The sequence below is a fragment of the Aptenodytes patagonicus genome, chromosome 1 (assembly GCF_965638725.1).
Source record: "Aptenodytes patagonicus chromosome 1, bAptPat1.pri.cur, whole genome shotgun sequence".
Lineage (NCBI taxonomy): Eukaryota > Metazoa > Chordata > Aves > Sphenisciformes > Spheniscidae > Aptenodytes > Aptenodytes patagonicus.
Genome location: NC_134949.1, coordinates 94,457,205 through 94,480,081, shown reverse-complemented (window position 1 = coordinate 94,480,081; position 22,877 = coordinate 94,457,205). Strand labels below are relative to the sequence as shown.

The window sequence follows — 22,877 nt, the reverse complement described above, 5'->3', positions numbered from 1 at the left end:
GCTCCGCCCGCCGCAGGAAGTGGAAGTTGGGGGAGGCGGCGGTTGTGGCAGTTGCAGGGTGTGCCGTGACAGTGCCGCTGCGCGCTCCGGTAACGTCCTCGGGGCCCCGCCGCCCCTCCTGTGGGGTGGCCCTCTGCCCGGCCCGGGGGGCGGCCCGCTCTGCCGGGGCAGGGGGGGCGGGGCGGGGCGGCCGAGGGCCCGGCAGCAGGGCCGGAGCTCGAGAGCGGCCGGGGCTGGCCCCCTGGGGCGCCGAGGCGGGCGGGGGAGGACTTGGTCCGTGTTGGCCGATACTGCCGTGGGGTGAGAAATCTCTTTTCCAGAGCGGTGGGTAACGTCCAGCTTTCGCTTACCGGCAAGCTGCGTGGTTGAGGTGAGAGCGGGCACCTCCTCGCCCCTGGTCGCCGAGGCGCGGCGGGGGCTGGGTGACCGGGGCTGGATCGATGGTGGTTTTCCGAGGCCCTCGTGGATCGTGACTCAGCCGTGTTAACACAGGATTTCCTTGCGTTGTTTGTCAGGTGTGGGGTTCTACAGGGCACGACGTTAGCTGAGAGGTGCAGTGGTTAACGATTCAGCCAGTGAAGGAGTTTTGCCTATGGGGTGTAATACAAGGTGGGGGGTGGTGGTGCAGAGGCTTACATTGAGACTTTGAAAGTAACAGGACAGAAAGAACAGTATTATAACATGAACAGTGAAGAGGCAGGATCATCAGCAGGTGGTCTCAGATGAAGCGGATAAGACCAAATGCTCATAATCATTTTTTTATTGAGTATTCTTGCCTCTATCTGAGCAGCTACATTTTCATCCTCCTCGTTCTCCTCAAATGAGTAGAGATCCTCAGTCAAAAATGAACGAACAGTAGTGGTGATTAGCGCATCATGGTCTTAAATGAGCAAAAACATAACTCCGGCTGTAGAAGCAACAGATAGCAAGATGTTCCTGTATCTGTATTTGAGAAAACTCAAGGAGGCAAAGTAATTTCTCTTGTCTTGTAGTCATCACAAAATATAAACCTACCTCTCACAAAACAAATCATGAGTCTCGAAAGCTAGCAGTAGTGCGTTCACTGCTACCGTTATCTTTTCAGGGCAGAGAGCTGTAGCAGTGGAAGTCAAAAAAGTTGTAGTTAAGCCTTTTCAGTAAGTGGTATAATGAAAGGAAGCAAGGGCTTTGGGAAATCTCCCTTGAATAACAGGGAGAACTAAAGCAAAAAAAAACCCCAGCAAGATATAATAATCTCAAACTAACGTAGTTGGTGGCCGACCCTAGAAAAGGGAGGTGAGTGGCCTGGGGAGTTGGGAGCAGATGGACCTGTGGGTAGAGGAGGCAACGGGCAACAGAGTTCATGGATAAGGGAGAAAATGGCCAGGATGGCAGTTTGGGCCAAACTGCGGGTAAAATTTTAATGTTGGCTTAAACTAAGCATGTGCAGCCACTCAGGGCACTGACTCCTGCTTTGGCTGGGAATTGGCTCTGTTAAAAAAAGTTGTAAAAAAATTGCCATCATTCCCTCCTCACCTCTTGGTCTGCTTTAAGCACAGTGTGGGATTTCCCTTTCTTGTGGTTCTGTGATGATCTTAGGTTATCTGTGCATGGTCATGCAGCTGTACTCTGGGAGTGTTACAGAGTTTTAAAGGGTAAGATGGAGGCTCACTGGAAACAGGAGGGAGACCGGAAAGAGAAATTTGAGGAATGGAAACTGGAACTGGATGAGCAAGAGACAGGAGTTGAAGTCTAGCTCTTAGTGAAAAAAGAAACAAGAGCCAGAAGTCTTGTAGGCCTTCTCCTTTTAACTCTTTGGGTCCTGGTGTGGTTTTTATAATTTGGGGGTTTTTTTCCTTTGTTTTGGTGTGGCTTTTTTCACTGTGCTACTGAACTGGAGTTTAGAGGTTGTACTAGAAAATAGGGTAATCCAAGATTAACTGTCACTGTTACCTTGCTAAAGACTGTTTTTTTTTCCCCCTCCTCATTTCCTCCTCAGTCTTATGTAGTTAGGAAGAGCTGACTGCTAAAGAGAAAATGACATCTCTAGAAAAAGGTAGGTGATTCACACGATACCTAAGCAGATTGGATTAAAAGTGCTTTAACTTGAATTCTAAAGACTGGAGTTACACCATATGCCAGGCTCCATTCATTTAAACTTACACTTTTTATGTAGCTATTAGGAAGTAGTTATGTGACTTCATTATTGCAGCGAAAACCAGAGCTGCCTGGATGGAACAGTTAACTGAATGTAGTTTTCTAATCCAGCTTTGTATTGAAAAACAAGTTTGTCACTGGTACTGTCATCTGTCTATACACTTGTCTGTCAGTCCTCCTCCAGTATTTAGAACCTGTTGGTACTGATTCAGCCAACTTGAAAGCAGGGCAATATAATGGTGCTACTACAGCGTTTTTGAAATTCATTATTTGGATAGAGGATGCAGACTCATGTTAACTGCCCGCAGTGTGAGGGGAAAAAAGCAGTATGTGTAGCTATGTTCTAAGAAACTTTCTTGCCTTCGCCCATTGTGAGGAAACTACTACAATAATATTTCATTCAGCTGAAAACTTAGTGAACTTAAATAAAATGAATACATTATCATGCATACTGAGGAATTCAGAGCAGAATGCAGCATTGCTGGGAATACTGGGGTCTGTTGGTTAGAAATGAAGCCGAACTGGCTTGTTGGCTTTTCTTAAACCTTCACTTGGACAACTAAAACACATGGTAGATATTAGTTAAAAGTCTGCTAAACTTCTTAAGGTGTTAGGAGCTATGTAGCAAATAAAAGCAAGAATTAAATGAAAAGCTGCTAAAATGAGACTGCTCCGATTCTGTCAGCTCCCAAAACCTGATTTTGCTTTCAACCTATGAGTAATACTGTCAAGAATTTTCTCCTTACTAGCTCTTCTTCATGTCTGCATCTCATCTTGTATGGCAGCAGGAAATTAAGATTAATACAATTCAAATCAATGTCTGTGTCTTGTACTACTGGTATTAATGAGCAACACACATTTGAGTAAGGACTTTGCAGCAGCAATTACAAAGCACAAGTTAGAAAAGGACTATTTTACACGTGCAGTGTACAATTAAAATTGGTGACTTTGAAGTACAGACATTAAGTGAAGAGTTACAATGAGACTATAGCAAAGTGAAAGGTGGTAAACTTTCCCTCTGCTATTTCTAAATTTTAGTTGATGATGCCTCGTCACCCATCCGAGGACCTGGAGATGGCATGGAAACAGAGCAGACAGCTGAATCAGTGGAAGTAATCACTGGAGCCAACACTACGAACCATCACATCCACCACAGCCCACCTAAAAAGACAGTCTCTTCCTTGAGTCCTGGAGTTCTGCAGCTAGGGAAAGTACATGCTGATAAATCAGTGGAGATTGAAGCTATTCGTATATTAGTCCCCAAAGCAGCTATCACCCATGTTGTTCCAACTAGAAATGCTAAGGTAGCTAAATCAGTGGGACATAAAGGAGACACGTTCCATCAGTCAGATGGAGCTGCAGATCCCAAGAAAGAACAGCTAGAGCTGAAAAATGCAATTGAAAAGCTAAAGAATTCAGAAAAACGGTTGTTACAGGATAAAGAAGGTCTCTCTAATCAGCTGCGTATACAGACAGAGGTAAGAAATGAAAGGTACTTTCTCTCAAACAGCTGGGCTGCTTTGGTTTATATAAGCAGTTTGTGAATGTGACGAAAGAACTGCTGTGACACTCTAGCCTTGAAACAGATAGTTTCCCTTTTGAACTTACCAGCTAAGACACAGAGTAGAAGTACATCTAAGTAATCCAGTGCTGCTTCTCTGACAACAGATGAAAGTATCAAAGGCTTGAAGCTGGGAGAAACACATGAGAGGGCTGCAAGGAAATGGATCTTTCACAAGGAAAGATTTTGTTCCTCAACCGCTAAGTGAAAAATTTTATGCCATAGAAGGGGTGACTATAATTTTCTACATAATACAATCTGTGGATATCTTGTCTAATCCTTTGTTATCTTACTGATTCAGGACTTGAATACTACTGAAACTTTCTTTGTTTCTTGTAGTAGGCTTTCATTCATCCTCTTTGGTCTCCGTTAGAATTTAAACAAGAATGTGTTAAATGTGCATTAGTCTCTAATGTTTATGCTCACTGGAGTGGATTGTGAGGCTTAATATACTCTGCATTGGACTTGTCCCAGTCTGGAAAGAGAAAGGCAATTTATTGTTAGATATTTGCAATAACTTGCACTGCATTCTGGAAGTAGGAGGTGTTTCATTCTATGCTGGTAGTTACAAGACAGTCTGGTCTAATTCTAGGTGAATCGGGAGCTGAAGAAATTACTTGTTGCTTCTGTTGGGGATGATCTGGAGTATCACTTTGAACGGATGGCTCGTGAGAAAAATCAGCTAATCCTAGAAAATGAAGTCCTGGGCCGGAATATGTCTCAGTTGTCTGAACAATTAGAGCGCATGTCTATACAATGTGATGTGTGGCGAAGCAAATTCCTAGCGAGCAGGTATTCCCTCTTACAGAACTGTTACAACAGCATTCTCCTTGAGTCTTTTATTACATACGCCCATTGCAATGCCTGGGAATGTGCCTAAATATGCCGAGGACAGCCACAACAGCTATACTAACACCTACTATGAGGTTTGAGTATACAGAAAAGGTACAAAGTAAGCTCCTTGTAAAACTGAATAGTTATGTTTTTCAAAGGTAATACAGTGGATCCTAAACCTCTTAAAATCTTAACTACAGTTCTTGTCAACATAGCAAGAGAAGTTCTTAGTTCTGCACACTTCCTAGACTGTGTGCAGTTTAGGGTTTAACAATGTCTTCCGGGACACAGCTGTCTTGACTCATCTTAAAGGTAATTACCTTCATTTTCATCCCCACCCCCCAAGTAGGATACAATCATCAATGTGTGAAGAAGTTGATTTGGTTAAGAACTCTGCTTACAGTGATTCAGGGATCTACTGGGAGGAGCAGCTCAGTATGGAAGAAAGAGTAGGGGCACCTTTTCATTAAACACTGATTGTGTTACTGCTCAGAACCCTATTGTTTCTTGTATAACCATAAAAATAATGGGTAGCAAAAGTCAGGAGCAAGTCTTAAGCTGGTCTGAATGTCAGAATCTCATTTGACAATGGATTAGACTTTTAACTTGCTAAGTGTAGTTGTCTTACCAGATATGTGAATAGTGTTCTAGGATTTTTAATCTTTTATTGTACTTGGGTATAACTAACTAAACTTTAATTATGATGTTTAATGCATATTACAGAAAGGTCTTACTGCTTGAAGGAAATGGTAATAGAATACAATGTCCTCCCTTTAATTTGCTCGTCTTATAAGTATTTACATTCACTCAATATGCTGAAACTTCTTAGTAGTCCCAGCTAGGCAAGTGTTACTATCCTAATTTAACTTGTTTCTTTAGCATTAATAGGAGTTCTGAGATCAGGGGTGCAAGTCCCTTCTAGAAATGACAGTGTGGTGATGTGCTTAGAGTAACACCCTTCGATATTGTAATGTTCTGGTTTGTTGAGATCTCAGATTTCTAACTGGTTGTTGTTTAAATGTCATCCTGGTTTTTTGCATTTGCAGTATCGCAGGCATTTGAAACACCTGCCTGAGGGGTCCATGCCAAGTCTCATGGCATAGCAAAATATGACAACAGTTGTCTCATTTGTAGCTCTTAAATGCTCATATCTGGCACATATAACATCTAGTTATTGCCCCTGAGAAAGGCAAAGAGGTGAATGAATGCAGTCTGTAGCCATAGCTGTCATCTTTAGAGATGAGTATGAAAAGACATAATTACAGCACACTTGTGAGAACTGTGTTAGTAAAACAAAATGAGTTTAGCTTTGTCTGTCAGGATGCTTGTCCAGCATGTTCATGTACTCAAGGTGTTTTAAAATGTCTGTTACTAGATTTGTATTAAGTGACATAAGATTGTTTAAACTCAGCAAGTCAAAACATAATCTTGCACTCGTGTTGAGTGTAGTTGAACAGAAATTCCTCTTAATACATGTCCTTTGTAATAAGGTTGATATAGGCCCTGCATGGGGGAGGGGGGTAAGAACAGCAGCTTAATACTTAGTTTGAGCTGACAAATTATGGTCTGTGGTAGAATAAAGGTGACTTTCAAACTGCTCACTTATACTGCTGATTGGAGATTTCTTTTGCAGGGTTATGGCTGATGAGCTAACCAATACCAGAGCAATTCTTCAGCGTCAAACCAGGGATGCGCAAAGTGCAATCCAGGACTTGCTGAATGAACGTGATCAGTTCCGTCAAGAGATGATTGATACACAGAAGTATGACTTTTCTAATCCAGACTAACTCTGTGCAAACTTTCATTTCTGTCAGTATATTCTAGGCCAGAGAAGAATCAAATAACTTTCCCCTATTCCAGTGGTATTCAACAAAAATCAATTATGCTGATGGATAGTACGGTCACTTTTCAGTCTCGGAGCTGAAAAAGCCAAAGTAGCATTAATTCTTTCTTCATCGTTCCCTGGAGGTGTTAGGGGTCATATACTGTGGAACTGACATCCCTCATATCCTCAGACTTTCTCTATTCAATCACTGACTGTCTTGACTTCAAGTCTCCTCTGTCTCCTTCCAAAACATACAGCTTCTTCTACCCGCATTGGCTTTTTAGTGCTTATCCTGCCAGATGTGAAATGAGTTTAACGAGTATTAAAATACTGTGTTGGTGAGGCCTTGCCTGGGAGAATAGCCTGTTTGCCTCCTTGCTTTTAAACACTTAAATTTCCTTTTTTGGTTAACATTTGGCTTGTGCAGTAAGTCTTCGGAAGAGACGATTCCTCTGAAGTATGCTGTGTGCTGATAGTGGTTTTTGTACTCTATACTATTAGTGCTGTTTTTCCTTTCTGCACAGGCTGCTGGAGGAGCTGATGGTTTCCCTTCAGTGGGGGAGACAACAGACATACTATCCTAGTGCCCAACCTTACACTACAACAGAGCTAGCAGCTGTGAATTGTAAGCTAGCCAAAGCTGTAAGCTCGCATCTTCTTGGAAATGTTGGCACTAACAGTCCAAAAAAGACTTCAACAGCTGTGGAGTTTTGCAATACCCCTGCTGAGAAAATGGCTGAAATGGTAAGAACTCTTCATACATCTCAGTCTGTCAGCACAGAGTCTTCTTTCCAGAAAGAAATGCGTTGCCTTGTGTTAACTACTTAATATCTTGCCTTTTTTTAAAAACTATATGCAGGGGAAACATGCTGAATAGAGCTGTCTGTTTCCCTCATTAACAAAAGGACACCACCCCACCCCACCCCCCCCCCCAAAGAAAAAAACACACAAAACAAACAAACAAATAAAACCCAAAACAAAACTGGAATAATAAGCAGAACAACATAAATAATATGATGATACATACTGTTTGCTTCTGTCCCTAGCACCACAAATAACTGGGTCAAAATTTGTTTAGAGTTAGTGTGTCAGGAGGAAGCCAACTGAAAATACTTGAGTTGAAAAACTGAGTGGGAGAAGAAACCTAGTTCAGGTAGGAATAAGTCGTAACACTTAGCAGTAGTTTCTGTTGCCCTAAAAATCAGTTCTGTTGAAAGTGGGTGGAAACACAGGGAGAAGCTATATGATTATCTTTCAAAATAAGGTTCCACTGCAGGAAGCTTGATGTTTAAATACCAAACTAGACTAACAGTTTAGTCTGGAAGCAATTGAGTAGTAGTTGAGCAGCAGGAGGCTCACAAGTGCCTAGTGATTTGTGGTGTTCTTGCCTGATTTTGCTCAACTCTGCTAAAAAGATGAGAATTTTTTTTATTCTCAATAAAATCATACCTTGGATTTCTGATGGATGTTACTAATTTATAAACAGTACTTAGTGTCTTTATATTGAGGGTCTGATAGATGGATAGGTAGTTTTCAACTTGGAAAAAAACTGAAGAATTACTTTTGAGCAGAAATCCTTCTTGGCTGTTAGAGAAGGATAAAACCCATTAAACTTAATAGATATATTTTCAGTCTCAATTTTTCCATCCTTAGGTGCTACGTGTACTGGATCCAGCTGCACGTACAGAAACAACAACAGAAGTTTCTTTTTCTGAGACTTCTCCATCCTCCTTCCTTTCCACAAAGAAGAATATCGGAAGGTTTCACCCATATACAAGATACGAAGATGTAACTTTCAATTGTTGCAATCACTGTCAAGGAGAGCTGATCGCCCTTTAAGAACACAGCCAATGCAACTGCACATGCACTCTATCTGAAGAGTTACACTATTTGACGTTCAGCAGGCTTCACTTTTTCCTATTTCTTTCCGTAATGGGTGGGTTTAACATTGGAAATTACGCAGTTTCTGCTTCTCTACCTCTTGAAGCTAGTGACTGACAGGATTTCCTTAGCCTCTGGGATACTTGCACTACTTTTCAGTCTGGAAAGCTACTTATTTTCTTCTACAAAGGCAAGACCAAAAACGTTGTGCTGGTCCAATTTGTAGAGCATAGAGATGCCCTTGACAATTTAAGGTTCACAGTCTTACCAGCAAATCTCAATGAATTTCTCTTTAGGGGGAGACGAAAGCATAACTATACCAAAGTAAATGAAGTGCTCATACGTTATGTTTAAAAAAAAAAAAAAAAAAAAAAAAAGCAAAGAAAATGGTCAGCTCCATGCTTTTTTTTTTTTTTTTAATCTTAGCCAAGGTGACGAACTGTCCCCAAGTCTGTTCAACTTCTTAAATTTAGTAATAAAAAGGAATATGTGCAATGATTCTTCATAGCTGTAAGTTCTGAAAATAAGAGCATATGCAGCGTTACAGCCCTCCTGGAAGGGGAAAAAGCTTGAACAAACTCTAGCTATAATATATAAATAGTAACTGGTTTTAAATGGATTCTGGAAAACTCTGTGGGGTGAGATTATTCTTGTGTTTCCATAAAGCTAAAATAATGGCTTTCCATCTGTTTCAGCTCTAGAGTGAAGCTGTTGCATAGCTCATTCTCAGCAAAGACAGACTGGTATACCTCCTTTAGTACATAGTGTTGAAACCTGACCTAGCATTAAAATTCAGTCCTTGCCCAAGGTCTTCCTGGGTGTTAGGGGAAGCTGAAGATAAGCACTAAGTTTGCACAGGTACTGGTAAAACAAAAAAAAAAAAAAATATTTTTTTACTTGTATGGTTTTATAATCTTGATGTAGGTTTGAAGAGAACTTTTAGCAGATAATCTGCTAAATCCAAAGAAGCCCATTTAAGTTGCAAATGTAAAGAGGAAAGGTAGGAGGATGCAAATATGCATTTTAATTTCTTAGTTTCACTCCCAAATTTATCATCTATAGCTATCTAGTTTGTGGAAAGGGTTTCTGAAATGGTTGCTTTTACCCAGTTTTCCTCTTTAATCTCATACCATGATCAGAATATCTAAGTTATAAGTTCTTGCTGTTGCTGGCCATGCTTTGGTTTGCATGAAGAAAGCTGCAATAAACTTTCTTTGCTTGCTTTCAAGTTGCAATTTTGGATTTAATGTAGCTGTATTTCTGACCTTGTTTTCTCTGCAGCATAAAAGGAACTATATGGCATTGAACTGTAAAACCTGTCACTCTACTGGTCTGGGGTAGCGAACCAAGAAGCACTTCTTTTGTAACTTACTACAGTTAGGGAGATAGTGTGAACCTTTGCCAACCTTCCACCTCCATTTGCTTGCAAGACACAAGAAGCATTTCTTGCCGTTGGTGCCAGAAGGTACAGGAAGGAGGAAGGCACCTGTTACTCATGTTTCTCAGTAGCATGTGAAATTTTCATTTCACATCCATGCCCTTTATCTATGCTGGTAAAAGCTGCAACACAGCACCCTCCAGTCAAACACCAGTACTCTCTCAATATGCCTATAACTAACTCCAAAATGGTACGAGAAAAATACTAATGGCAAATTTGCTTTGCATCTACTACACTTCCTTCTGTTACAGTACTTTCAGAAAACACTCTGAATGTGGAAAAATGTAAGAACGATGCCAGATCATGAAATCTGTTGGACACATAGCTGGACAGAATGTTCCTCATCTTCCACTAACTTTATGATTTCATGAGTGACCTCAGCACTTTTCTCTGATAAAAGTTCACAGTTTAGCTGGGTAAGGTGATGTAGTTTATTGTAATTAATTTAGCAAACATGGACATGTATACAAGGAATCCAGCTTCACTGATACTGGTAAAGGTCATAATTCACACAACCTTTTAGTTTCATGGAATAGAAAACTACTGAATATGACTCACAGAAATAAGTTTCAAAAACTGTTGCACGTTCACATACATGTTAGCCTTCAACGACCACTTTCCCTGAACTAAAAGAAAATAGTCCTCCGGTCTAGCCAGAATTAACAGCTGGTCAACAGATCAATGGACAGTGGTACAAGAAACAGCATTTTCCAACAGCATAACACCTTGTACAGTCTTCATCACAAGCAGCAGCAAACAGCAATATTAATCCAGCAAAAATTCAACATTTTACATAATAGCCTGCATCCAGGAATTCAGGGTAGAGTTGAGTATAAAGTGCCTTTTAAAGACAGGAATGTGTATTTGCCACCCTCGCATATAGATCTCACACTCATTTAATTTGGTCAAACCAAGAAGATTCCCTGAGTTATACATAAAAGCAGGCTTTTCAACAAAATTAAAAATAAATAGATAGTAACATCACGGTCAGTGAAGGTAATTGTTAGATTTGCTTGAAAGCTTTAAAAACACCACAAACAGTAGCTGTAAAGAGCAAAAGCTCAAGCCATAAAAATTAAGAGGGCTGCCACCAAGAACTCTGCGGTTATGTCAAACTTTCAACTGTAATGGTCTGTGAAGCGAAAGGATTTGGGCTCTGAACTAATGCAGCGGATGTTCTGCATCTGTTTTGCTCTTCTGGCTTCTAATCTAAGCTGCCTTGCTCGCTCTTTAGCAGCTAGTTCTTCTGCTCGTTTTTCTTCTCTCTTTCTTTTTAGCCATCTGTGGAGAGAGAAACGGGACTAGAAATACTGACAGTTGCAATTCTAAGTTTTACGTCATCCATTCAAAGACACGTGTCCCCATTTAACTAGAGGCACCTTGTCCTGTAGGATAAAGTTAGGTGTCATGGCTGAGCCAGTCTAAAAGCCTGCCACTCCTAAACATGGGAAGCACTACTTTTCCATCCCAATTCTCCTGCTTCTGCACTCACCTTCACCTCCCCCTTTTTGTTGAGCTGATTCAACTCATAGGCTCGAGTTGAATCCATTTTATTGGATTAACTTTCTGCTTGTTTAATGAACTGAATCAACCCAAGCCTGCTCCAGAACAGGCAAAAAGGGGCAGGGGAGAAGGATCTCCCTTTTTCAGCGGAAGCAATTCACTATTTCAGCTCAGGTTCTGACAAGTAATTTCACAACAGTGAACAAACAACATCAAGGAATTGATGTATTTCTACTAGAGTATAAGTTTATGAGGGCATATTCATGCGGGGGGGAGGGAGGGGGGAGGGACTTGAGCAGTAAAGATGTACCATGAAATAACTACAGTCGTAAGCTGATAGACTACGAAATTTTCAAATATGATTCCCTAGGAATGACCCTACTCACTCTTTAAAGGCTCTGTTGCATTCCTCTGTTCTTGGAAAAAAGGCAATTCCCTCAGCTTGGCGTCTCAAAATTTCTATCTGTTTTTCTTTCATGTGTTCTTGGTGCTTTTTTTTAAGCCATAACTTGAAGGCTTCTTCTGGATTCCTGCTCCTTTCCTATTTAAAAAAAGAATACATATACACACAAGGCTTATCATTAAATGACCTTTATATTAATCATGTTATAATAATTTTTTGAACTCTGCTGGCATCTCCCATCCACAAAACATACTTTATAAGCAAACTAGAGCATATGCTAATCTGGCATGGAATATATACATGAGCAAGCATTCAAAGCGGTATGTTTTAAAAAAATACTGAATTTAGCTTCTCAAGCCCATCGCTAGAAGGCAGAGGAACTTCAGAACAGAGCATCTGAATCTTCAGGTTTTGGTCAAGTCACACACATTAACTGCTTGCCAACAAGTTCCGATGGTAAGGAATACACTTCAAAGGGTTTTCTGGCTGCATGTTCACTGCAGGGTTCCATCAAGTCACTCCCCTGATAAAAAGGAGCATTCCTGTATCTCCTGTGATTTTATAGCTATTAAGTTCATATATGCAGCTTCTACGGCGCAAGCCGTATGTAAAGCGTATGTAAATTTTCATATGCTTAGAATTTGGTTTTCCTATCAAACCAGAGCACTATAGATCCCAGTCTTACATGAAGGAGATCTTACTTTGCTGTTCACGTCTTCTAGCTCCTTTGCACGACGAAGTCGCTTCTCTTCTTGCACTTGTTCTTTCTTCTTCTGTAACCAAGCTTTAAAAACCATCTCATTCTCTCTTTTCTTCTGTTCTTCTTGTTCCCTTTTCCTTTCTTCTTCCTTGAATGGAATGAAGCGTGAATAAACTTAGTTTTTAAGAGAATCGTCTTAATCTGCAAAGGCCTTCATTGTCACAATAGACAATAAATAAGCCATTTGAGTGATAAGAGAGAGAGACAAAAATACTGATGAAACAGGAATACTCAACGACTGCATCATAGTTGATACTACTTTTAGGAAGAAACGAGTTTGAGCGCTTCTGCAGTTCATGTTACATTCAGACACTTTCAGTCTAACCCCTTCTGTGATTACCTCCATTTCCACGATGCATCTCGACTCACAGACATTTCAATAGGTCAAGACTTTAAAATTAAGCCTGCCCAATAGCTCTGATTGATTGGCTTAAAATCAGTTTAAACTGATGCATTTTAAAAATGAATGAAACTCTCAGGCTTGATGGACTACTAAACCCTAAAGGATATTTAACTACCTATGGACTGCAGGCACTACCTTATAAATAAGGATTTTTTTCTGGACATAAAGTTGTAATGTATTTACTTAAGGAGCATTAATAGCTTCAGACTTTTTTCAAGTTTACAAAGTGAACTCATTTTTACAAAATTGAGAAGTTTTTTGTAATTATTAATTGCATTTTAGCTAACGACAAGTATCTACAAGGAGGAGAAAGGTTTTCAAACAACACTTCAGAAAGCTGATGAGGACATTTTACCAGGTTTTGATTCTCTTTGACACAAAAGCTACAATCCCCACTCATTTCAACACTCGGAGAAATCTATTCTTCTTGCGAATAGATGATGTTCCTTGCACCTACACACCACTTTCAGACTATCCTCCAAATTTACAATTTGTAATTTACTGAAATGGAAGAAACCCCACCAAAATGAAGCGGATGGATTCCAGTAATGTCAAGAAATGTTTCACGCCTGTGAAATCCATCACAGAATGGAAGAACTCCATTCAAGAATGAAGAAATAACACATTCTTACCTTTTCATAAGTCAGCCAACAGAGGAAGAGATTTAGCACACGCTGTTAGGAAAATGACCGTCCTTACCTCCACCACACTACCTTTTACTTTAAAGACACAGAGTATGGTGTCAAGAGATCTAGTCTTGTGTGTACAAAGAAACATCAGTAACTCTTCACATTTCATACGCCTTGTTACTGAGCTAAGCCTCAGCAAATTTTTCAAATAAAGCAAGCTAGACCTATTTCCACAGACAGAAAGCAACCTTTGAAGCTACTCAGCCAGTTTACTTAGAACATCGTGGCACAGAAAAACAGTAGATGCTTCATGCTCTTTTTATAGAGCAACATACATAGTAAGTTACCTTTTTGTACTTGTATCATCATAATGCAAAGCGAAGAAAAACATTGAAGTTTTTAAAATCTTTGGTAAAGATTTCTGAAGTTCCTGTTACAGCTGTCAGAGGCTGACTCTCTATTAAATATTATTTTTTTCTGACTAAGGAGCTGAGAAAGAATTAAAAGGGGTTTTTTGCCAGTAATACCTAAAGTACTGATTTTATTTTCTAAAATAGATTTTTTTTTTTCTTTTGAATTACTGCCCTTTATAGATACAAGAAGAATAACCTCAGTATTGGGAATCTTTTCTTCTTTTAGTCCTCTGTGTAGCACCCAGGTAAAACCAAGTAAGAGGAAAAGTAGAAAAGTAGTATCAATTAACAAAGAAAGGGGAAAAAAACCTACTTTGCAACAAACTCATTGAGAAAACTTACTACAACACTCACCCATGCAAAACCTTTACAGGAAAAAAGTATCCAGTTAATTATCGGTCAACATGACTTCACCTGCATGCATCTTACACAAGCAGCAAGGCATGCCACTTCTGAAGTCAGCTGTATCTTCCATACATGTTAAACACACCTTGCTTTGTTCATAGTTCTCACAGTCATTCTCCTGTGTAAACCTTATTTTATGACTGAACGCTCTCCCAGATGATAATTGCCTATTACATACTTCATGAGCACCCAAATGTGCACCTGCATTACTGTGGTTAATGTTAACTTCCTGCATTGCAGTGTAATCTGTGGAGATGCGGTACCATGTGCTACGTTCCAGTAAACACTGGGCCTGTAATGGAACCTGGGTAGAAAGAGAGTCAATAAGCAAAAGCAGTAAGTACAATACAGCAGAAGAAGGCCTATTTATGAAGGATATATTAAAATAAATACTTGATTTCTCCTGTAAGCAAGGCATGAGCCTATGCCACTCTGTGGGGTTTTTTTCTTTTAAGGAAAGGAGTTTTGAGAGATTCTGTACAAACTCCAGAGAATTATCATTATTATTATTGTTATTGCTGCCTCTTTTATCATGGAAAAATGGAGTAAATGCCCTGAACATGTATATGGTCTCTGTGAAGCAGAGGAACAGGATGGTCACTGTGATCTACTTGTTGCCTCTATATCTTTACCTCTTTCCTCAGTTTTTCTTTCCTTTGTTCTAACTGCTTCCGCAATTCTTTTTGTCTGGGAGAAAGACAGTAAGTGGAGCTTCTCACGGGCACATTTGCAGACTGCACTCTCTGCGGAGTCTTCCGTCTTCCCAGACCTCTTGCAGCATTGATAGCAGAATTTGGACGACGCTTAGGGTTAGACGGAGGCTTAGGGAAATACACACACTCTTCTCCACCAGGAGAAAAAGAATGTGCTCCTGGTCTTACTGTAGGTACTTCCTTCACTCCAGAGACAGTGCCAAAAGGACCGTAGTGTGAAGATTTTGGAGACATATGTTGAGTTTCAATATCAGTAAAAGAAACACTTATAGGGGGCAAAAAGCCCTGGCTTTCAATATCACGTAAACTTAAGAGTTCAAACTTCCCATCTTTTTCCACTAGGATATTACCATCCTTCTCTTCCTCATCCTTGCCAGCATGTGGTGAAAGTGATGTGTTTTCCTGTCCCATTTCATTAGAAATATGCAACCGAGATAGCCTATTTGAAACATCATCTCCTCTTGCAAGGTCACTTTTACAAACTTCAGCATCTTCTAGAGGAGGAACTTCAAGATCCACCAACTTATCCTTAAATTTTAATTTCCGTTCTCTGTTCTGATCCACGGGAGCTTGATTCTCCAGCAGTTTGTTGGCTTCTTCAATCTTTTCCAAGATGTAACGCTTTATTTCTTCATCCTCTTCCTCATCCAGTTCCTGCTGGTTTTCCAGCTTGGATTCCTGGATAGAGCTTTCACTATCAGTATCAGATACACGGTCCCCCTGTTTAGTATCAGACCCGGATTCCAAACTCTCTTCATTGGAGGGTCTCACTTTTGCATCTACATCTGCCTCTGAAACCTGATCTGGATTTTCTTCCATTTCCTCATTGTCTTCCTCAAACTTGTCCGCAACTTTAACAATTTGTGCTTCAATATCCTCTTCATTTTTTTCAGGATTCTAAAAAAATTAAAATAAACTAGTCTATTCTCCCAACAAAGAACAGTATCAGAGAAAGAGAAAAGAAATAGCGAGAGAGAAGAGCAGTACTAACTATTCTAATTCTAAAACAGGCTGTCAAATAGTGCATGTCAACTAATAGCTTTTTTGGCACTAACAACTCTCTTGCAGTTTCTCCATGTTCACATCTGCACAAAGTTGAACTAACCATGGCTTGCACAGTAAAGCGATCAGTGACAGCATAAAACCAGAACGTGTGTTGCACAAACACTTAAAGGAACCCAGAAGTACTTTTGAAACAAACATATTATTTTCAATGAACACTGAATTTTGTTTTAAGGCAATTATAACCAAACTAACCAGTTCACTGAATTATTTTTCACTATAATTCCAAATAACCTTCCTTGTCAAAATTCAGTGAATATACCTACACATTTCAAATCATATTGAATTTTGTGCTTATGATTCCAAATATTACTCAGTTTTGTCTTCTAAATAAGACAAATAGCATTTAATTTAACAAATACCTCTCTTTCACCAACGTTTTCTTTTTCTTCTTCATTAATTAGCCATTCGAGGTCTTTTTCAAAGTCATCCTCATATTCTCCACTTTCTGTTAAATCACCCGTATCTGCTGGATCTCCTTGGTCTTCCTTTTCGCTCATTTTGGTGATGCGTTAGAGCAATACTATAAAAAGGAGAGGAAAAAAATTGTTTTAAAACTCTAGTGACACACAAATATAGAACATTGGTATCTCTTATGTCACCCAGATCAAGCTTGTGAGCAGTATCAATACAACCACGTCATACAGTGCCACAGCACCTCGGAACTAAGGATCACTAATGGTTTTTAAACATGAATGGTTTTGGCATTTCCAACTCCGACTGCTAGGGGAAGATCTGAGTCAAAGCAAACCGAGGTGACTTACTCAATGTCTTGCAACGAGTCTCTGACAGAGCCAAGATGAGCACTCGTGATCTCTTCAGTGTTAGTCCCATCCTTTAACAAAGAGATTGCTGGTTTATGTTTATTAGAAGTACTACCAGCTTTCATTGCTCCCAGGTGTGTTTTACATTGCTGTTTTATATCTGCCTGGCCCACTTTCCTTTAAAGAAATCTTACTTGTTTAAAGTTACATTGCAAAGATGTGGGATGCACAAGTCCAAGAAGATCCATGCCATGGCTTACAGTAGATCAAATTATCAAAAAGCTTCCCATAATGATGTATTAAAATGAGAAGACATTCATCGCACTCTTGATAGGAACCTTCTGCTAGAGTGACTGAACATTTACAAGCAGCTAGCTTTCAAACCATATCACCTCCACTAGTATTAGGGGTAAAGAAAGTCACGCAGACACCAGTTGAAACTGCTGGGAAAAGGATTCCGTTCTGGTTTGAATTTTTGAGGAGGAGAACAATGGGAAATACTCAGTAGCCAGTTAATCAGACTGAACAGAGTCATATTCATGACAAAACTGAAGATTAGCCACTATAAGGGTTGAATCTTTTAAACAACCTTTGGACTGCACAGCACACAGGTGCCAACAGCTCCTGATGGACTGCTTAAATGCCAGCGCTTGGGGGTCCAGGCTGACTGCCTGCCACCCCTCAGCTCAGCTCACTCAATTGAAGGCATCGGTCTCCATCTAAAGACACAAAAGGGTTAAAGACATGTGGAGACGCACATCAGCCTAGACAGCTGATTCTGCTCTTTTTACAGCTTTAGCCACTCATCATTCCTTCCCTAACTTGTTTATTACTGTTTGCAAAAGCAACATTAAAGAAGGAAATGTTGATTATTCAAAAGTTCCTGTTCTCTTTGCACCCTCTGCTGTAGGCTGGAAGGTGCCACTTCTAAGTGTCTCTCTAGTAGGACAAATCTGTGTCATTTACAACATACTGAAAGATCCCGGTACGTGCATTAGCATATGGCAACACAATACGGGATGTAAGAGTTAGCTCTGACCTGGCATGGCCCTGGAACAGCAAGACAGCTCTTGCTGTGTGACCATCCTGCCCTTCCAGACAAGAAGGGTTGAACCTGTACTTCCCAATCTAAGCATTTTGTCATGCATTTTGTAAAAACCCTTCCATCCAGAAGATGCTGCTTAAATTCCTTCAAGCTTTTGTTTTAAATTCTGATGAGGATCTCAGAGGTTTCTGTTATTTACTCACATGCATACCAGCTCCACTTCTTAAAACTCTGCGTTTCATGCTCGACAGAGAGTGCTGCTCTTTTAGACCTCAAAATTTAGACAAGATTTGTTTAAGAGGAAAGAATGGTAATAAAGCTGGGCACTGTTCCAAGCTTGTTTGTATACAAACTTTATAAAAGCTCTTCTTTTTGTTTGATCCATATTTTGTTCAAGAAAATCTGGCATTTTTTTCTTCCAATTCACTTCTTTTTAGCCATCACTTGCCACGAGAATCACTCCAGATTTCTCTGAGTTTAAATTCTCAAACTTGTTCAGATTGTTGTCTTGGCTTTCTGCACCATGTCTATTTCCATCATATTTTTCCTGCACCTCTTCTCATACGACATATAATCCTTTTCGCTTGGAAATGCCCCTTCCTTCACAAATATCCTTGGTTTGGGTGGTGACATGTACCTGGGTTCTTAATGGAAGTTACTTTGCTCTAGTACATATTCAGCACAAAAGAACTATTTCTCTTTAACTTCTTCATCATTATGATACGTGGACACAAAAGCTACAAAGCTGAATTGTGCCTTTAACAAAACACACCCACGTCAGTCTATGACACTCAAAATAAATACTGAAAAATGTTCCATTTATTTAGGATACATATAATAAAGGGGAGCAACATAAAAATCAGCCTCTTCTGTTGTAATGTAAAGTAGTCATGGCTGAAGAGGTAATTTCAGTTTAATGACCTTGTTTCAGAAAATCCACAATCAGCTCCTATTCTATTTAGGGTCTTATGAAGTAAAGATTAAAGTGCTTCAACTTTAACAGGGACCAAAAACATTCACAAAATCTCAAGTCTTCATTTTCACCTGCTTCTATTCTAACGGGGGGGAGGGGGGCGGGCGAGGTGTATGCTGTGACTGACTTGTTCTGCAAAGCCTAACAACACCGCTGCGGGGTTATATTCAGGCACAGGCTAGGCACAGTTATAAAAAAAAGAAGGATACGGCGATGGTCTTTTGTTATTTTGCCCCTTTGTACCAAAACAGACAATGTTCACAGATTCATAAACCCGAACCCAACACGGTTACGGTGGGGAACGTCCAGCCCCTCGGCGGGCCCTCAGCGCAGCCCCGCGGGCGGGACCAGCAGCACCCGGCTCCGCGCTCCAAGGCGGGCAGCTTCTGCTTGTGAAGACGGGCAAACCACGCTCCCCGGCGCGCCGCCTGGGAGCGGCCCTACAGACGGTGCCCCACCGCGATTACTACCAACTCCCGCGATCAGGCGAAGCAGGTTCTCACCGGGCCGTAATGAATAAGGGCCGGCCGTGTGCAGCCCGGCGGGCCGACGGGGCAGCCTCCCGCGAAGGGGCCGCCCCGGGCCCAGCCGGCAGGTGCGGCCGCCGTTCGCCCCACCGGCACTACCAGCTCCCCGCGGGAGCCAGCCCCGCCTGCCTCGGTCACCCAGCTCACCGCGGCCCCGCCGGGTCCCGCCGCTGCCCCCCCCGACCCGGGGGACGAGGTGCCGCCGCCACCGCCCGCCGAGACCCGCCCCGCCCCGCCGGTGCGCCCGGCGGCGTTGCCGTGGCAGCAGCGGGGGCCGCACCCCCCGCTCACCTTCTTGCGGCAACGGTCACCGCCGACGGTGGCCCCCGAGGGCCAAACTCCTTCCCGTCCCGCTCCGCCCGCACCTTTTCCCTGCCGCCGGCGCCGAGGCAGCAGCGGGCGCGGGCATGGGCGCGCTCGCGAGGCGGCAGCGCCCCGTTGCCGTGGAGACGGGCCTCCGGGCAGCGCCCCCCCCCGGCTTTGTCCCCCATTTTCAGGGCCCGTTAGGAGATGGCGCTTTCTCTTCCCTTTGCGTTACAACGTTTCATTTAACGCTCGGAAATTAAAGCAAAGCAGAACACGGGGGGGGGGGGCACAGCCCAGAGAGGGGCAGCAGCGCGGCAGGTGCCTTTCCCTGCCCAGCTGAAAGCGTTTTCATGCCATTAAATCACGCACTTGTTTGGGAGCAGCCTGAACCTCGGCAGTTTTTGTGTTGTATTATTCAAGCTCGGGCTGGTGACGAGCAATTTCATCAGACCGAAAGCTAGCGGTGTCAAAATTTGAGCTTTCGTTAATAAAGATGACCATCTCCATCTCCAAAGAGGTGCTCCTCTGCATTAATCACACATCACTCCCAGAACTTTGAAATGGGAAAAGAGGAGGAAAAAAGCCACCAAAACCACTCCAAGTAAATCCCCTTCTGGAAAAAGCCATCAAACAGCAAGGGGAAGCACCCCACGCTGCCAGCAGCCCTCTGCACTGGAGCCAAGGCTGCTCCCCTCGCCATGCAGGGCTGGAAGAAGTGGAGCTGGGATGTGTAGTTTGAACCAAGGCTGGTCCTTCCTCGGGGTTTGGGATTTCATCCTTGGTCTTTATGCCACAAAACACAATGGAGGCCATTAACTTACCTCCGGTGATGCTGGAAAGGTGGAGGGAGCGGCCACCGGGGTGACCAAGGCTCATGCAGCGCCACGTGGTGCTTCCCAGCACCACATTTTGGGGGATGACCCTCCTCAGCCCTCCTGCTGGCACGTGGGCCTGGGCCGTGGCAGCACAGCCCCACCGGGATGGAGGGAAGGAGTTGTCCTTGCTGGCAGCACTGACGTGGCGCCCGTCACACTGTCCCCCACACAGCCATGGCCCCCAGTTTTGAATACAGTGGCCCAGCAAAGTGAAGGATGACAGTCTACAAATGCACCAGAAGGCCATGCACCCCACAGGGCAGCACACCCCCTGCACTAAAGGGTTAATGTTAATGAAAGAAAATATGGTCAGAAAACAGCCGTGAATAAATTTAGCCAGCGCACTGATAACTCTCAGAGTAATGCAGGTAGAGTTACCCTTTCGCTCAAAGTAACACGGGGCAGAAAGCTAAACCCCTTCAAGGTGGGGTTCAGGAGGTCTCTGAAGACAGCTGTCATCATAGGCCACACATCACAGGAGGAGGTTGGACTCCATGACCTTGGGGTTTCTGCTAATCCCACACCATACAGCCAGAAAGAGATACGGGGTTTGACATTGGTTTTGGTGGGTTGGAAGGGCTCCCTGATATTTACCTGAGATAACACTCAGGTACCTGCTCAGCAATGGTTCCCACTGTACCTGGAAAAACTTCAACCACTGACCTCACCCAGGGTCACACAGTTATCCTGTGCTTGAAGACAATACACTGAACTTCTGATTTTCCACATTTCACAGACAGGTGGCTTCGACAAGTTCACAGCAGACTAAAACAAAGAGAACTGGGCACGGTACCAAAGCTTCATGCTCTGCTTTTATCGTAAGACTACCCTTCATCTTAACAAGTCAGTGCTACCTCTTTCATTCACAAGAGATGCTTTATTCGACTAATTACAAATCCATGTGATTGTAAGAAAAGGATTAGACCCCGTTGGTAGAAGATCGAGCAGTGATGCTTGATAATGATAATGTAATGATATCTTAAGGTCAATCCAAATTCATGCATGCATTCATTAACCCATATGTCATTAAATTTAGGTTTTCAGATGTTCCCATCTGTGAGGGAGCTACAGAACACAGTCATGAAAAATCGCAACGGAAACACTAGCCAAGCAGTACAAGGCTCCAAGGACAGGCCCTGACATGTTGGTTGCTCTTTTCTATGTCACTAATGCATCAGACACTGTGTTTAGGTAACACTGATTTATGCAGAGCAAGTATGTTTGACAGAGAAAGGCTGCGTAACACCTCCAGAGCAATGTTAAACAAGCACCTTAGCACCTTTTATATGTTGTGCAGGAAACAGTTGACGCTGTCAAGAGTTGCTGGGAACAGGGTCCAGAGCTCCCAATCTCCTGCCCCTTCCATAACCAAAGTCCCTCTTTCCTTCCCAGTACTTGGCTACAGTCACACCGATAGAGAAGAAAACGTAATTGCTTCCACACAGAGCCCTTCCCTTTCTCTGAGAGCACTGCCAGAGCAGCCGGCTGTTTCACACATGCACGCAGCCACAGCGTGGTTGAGTAACCCTGCCATGCCTTGGTGGGCTGTCACAGCCAGTGCTAGCCCAGGGGGACAGCAGTAGGTACTGCTCCTGAAACAGCAGCCTCCGGCAGATCTTACTATTCCTAACCTTTTGGACAGAACAAGCCCAGCACCTGGCCTCTCCCCCCTAACAGCGATCCTAAAGCCCAGGAACTGTGCCACATCCTACCAGCATCATAGCAAGCCAGTGCAGGATACACAGATTCAGTGGTAACACTCACCGCCAGCAGCCCCCGGCACCAACTGGAACAAAGAACCAGCCACAGCGTCCCAGGGAGACACCCCAGCTGTGCGTAGTATTTATCTCATCTCCATCAAACTGCACCGTGTGCTGTTTTGCAAATGCAGGAATTCAGCTCCTTGACAGTAGCTGGGTGTCCCTTTTCAGTGCTCTCAGCTGTACACAGCGTGGCAGGATGTGATGGGAGGAGCAAAGAGGATTGCTACAGTTCACGTGGACCTGCTTTGCTTGCAGGCAAGAGCAGCTTCAGGATTCTTGTCACAGCACCAGAGATGTGAAACACTTGAATCCACCTTAAAGGGTAATGCTATACCTGTATGAGCTACTAGTTACCTTCCTGCCCTACGCAAGCAGAGATTTTAAACCCCCGCACTGCCAAGAAGCTCATCCCTGCACAGCTGACTCCTGTATTCACCCAGACAAGGCAGATGAATGAAATTCAGAGCAAGCCTGACGTGCTCACAGTTCTACCACTCCTGCCTCAGCAATAAAGCTCTCAAGGCAATGCTTGTAAAAATGGCAGCTTTTCCTAGACCTCCCTTTCCCCCCAGACCACCCATTTTCTCTTGGTTTTGGTGTTGTGCAAAGGGCTTGTTGGGCTACTACCCACACCAAACTACATCAAACTGGCAGCAGA

At 42.6% G+C, this 22,877-nt stretch overlaps 2 protein-coding genes across 7 annotated transcripts; one reads left to right on the top strand and one right to left on the bottom strand.

The window, feature by feature from the left end:
- The first annotated feature begins 27 nt into the window (after positions 1–27).
- On the top strand, positions 28–9,465 carry BLZF1 (basic leucine zipper nuclear factor 1). 2 transcript variants are annotated; one of them, XM_076349398.1, is made up of 7 exons: positions 28–89; positions 1,979–2,035; positions 3,175–3,614; positions 4,290–4,489; positions 6,165–6,293; positions 6,881–7,100; positions 8,010–9,465. In XM_076349398.1, exons 2-7 carry the CDS (start codon positions 2,017–2,019, stop codon positions 8,193–8,195), a joined length of 1,194 nt encoding a protein of 397 aa, XP_076205513.1. In that variant the 5' UTR covers positions 28–89; positions 1,979–2,016; the 3' UTR covers positions 8,196–9,465. The 2 variants fall into 2 exon arrangements, with proteins under 2 accessions (XP_076205513.1, XP_076205523.1); XM_076349408.1 differs by lacking the exon at positions 28–89 and adding an exon at positions 243–370.
- Positions 9,466–10,088: 623 nt separating this feature from the next.
- Positions 10,089–22,427, bottom strand: CCDC181 (coiled-coil domain containing 181). Of its 5 annotated transcripts, none has more exons than XM_076349338.1 (6): positions 22,221–22,427; positions 16,329–16,489; positions 14,824–15,801; positions 12,283–12,429; positions 11,565–11,719; positions 10,089–10,956 (listed from the first exon to the last, which is right to left on the bottom strand). In XM_076349338.1, exons 2-6 carry the CDS (start codon positions 16,464–16,466, stop codon positions 10,794–10,796), a joined length of 1,581 nt encoding a protein of 526 aa, XP_076205453.1. In that variant the 5' UTR covers positions 16,467–16,489; positions 22,221–22,427; the 3' UTR covers positions 10,089–10,793. The 5 variants fall into 5 exon arrangements, with proteins under 5 accessions (XP_076205453.1, XP_076205461.1, XP_076205481.1 ...); XM_076349346.1 differs by lacking the exon at positions 22,221–22,427 and adding an exon at positions 19,567–19,664; XM_076349366.1 differs by lacking the exon at positions 22,221–22,427 and adding an exon at positions 19,423–19,489.
- Between the last annotated feature and the right edge of the window lie 450 nt (positions 22,428–22,877).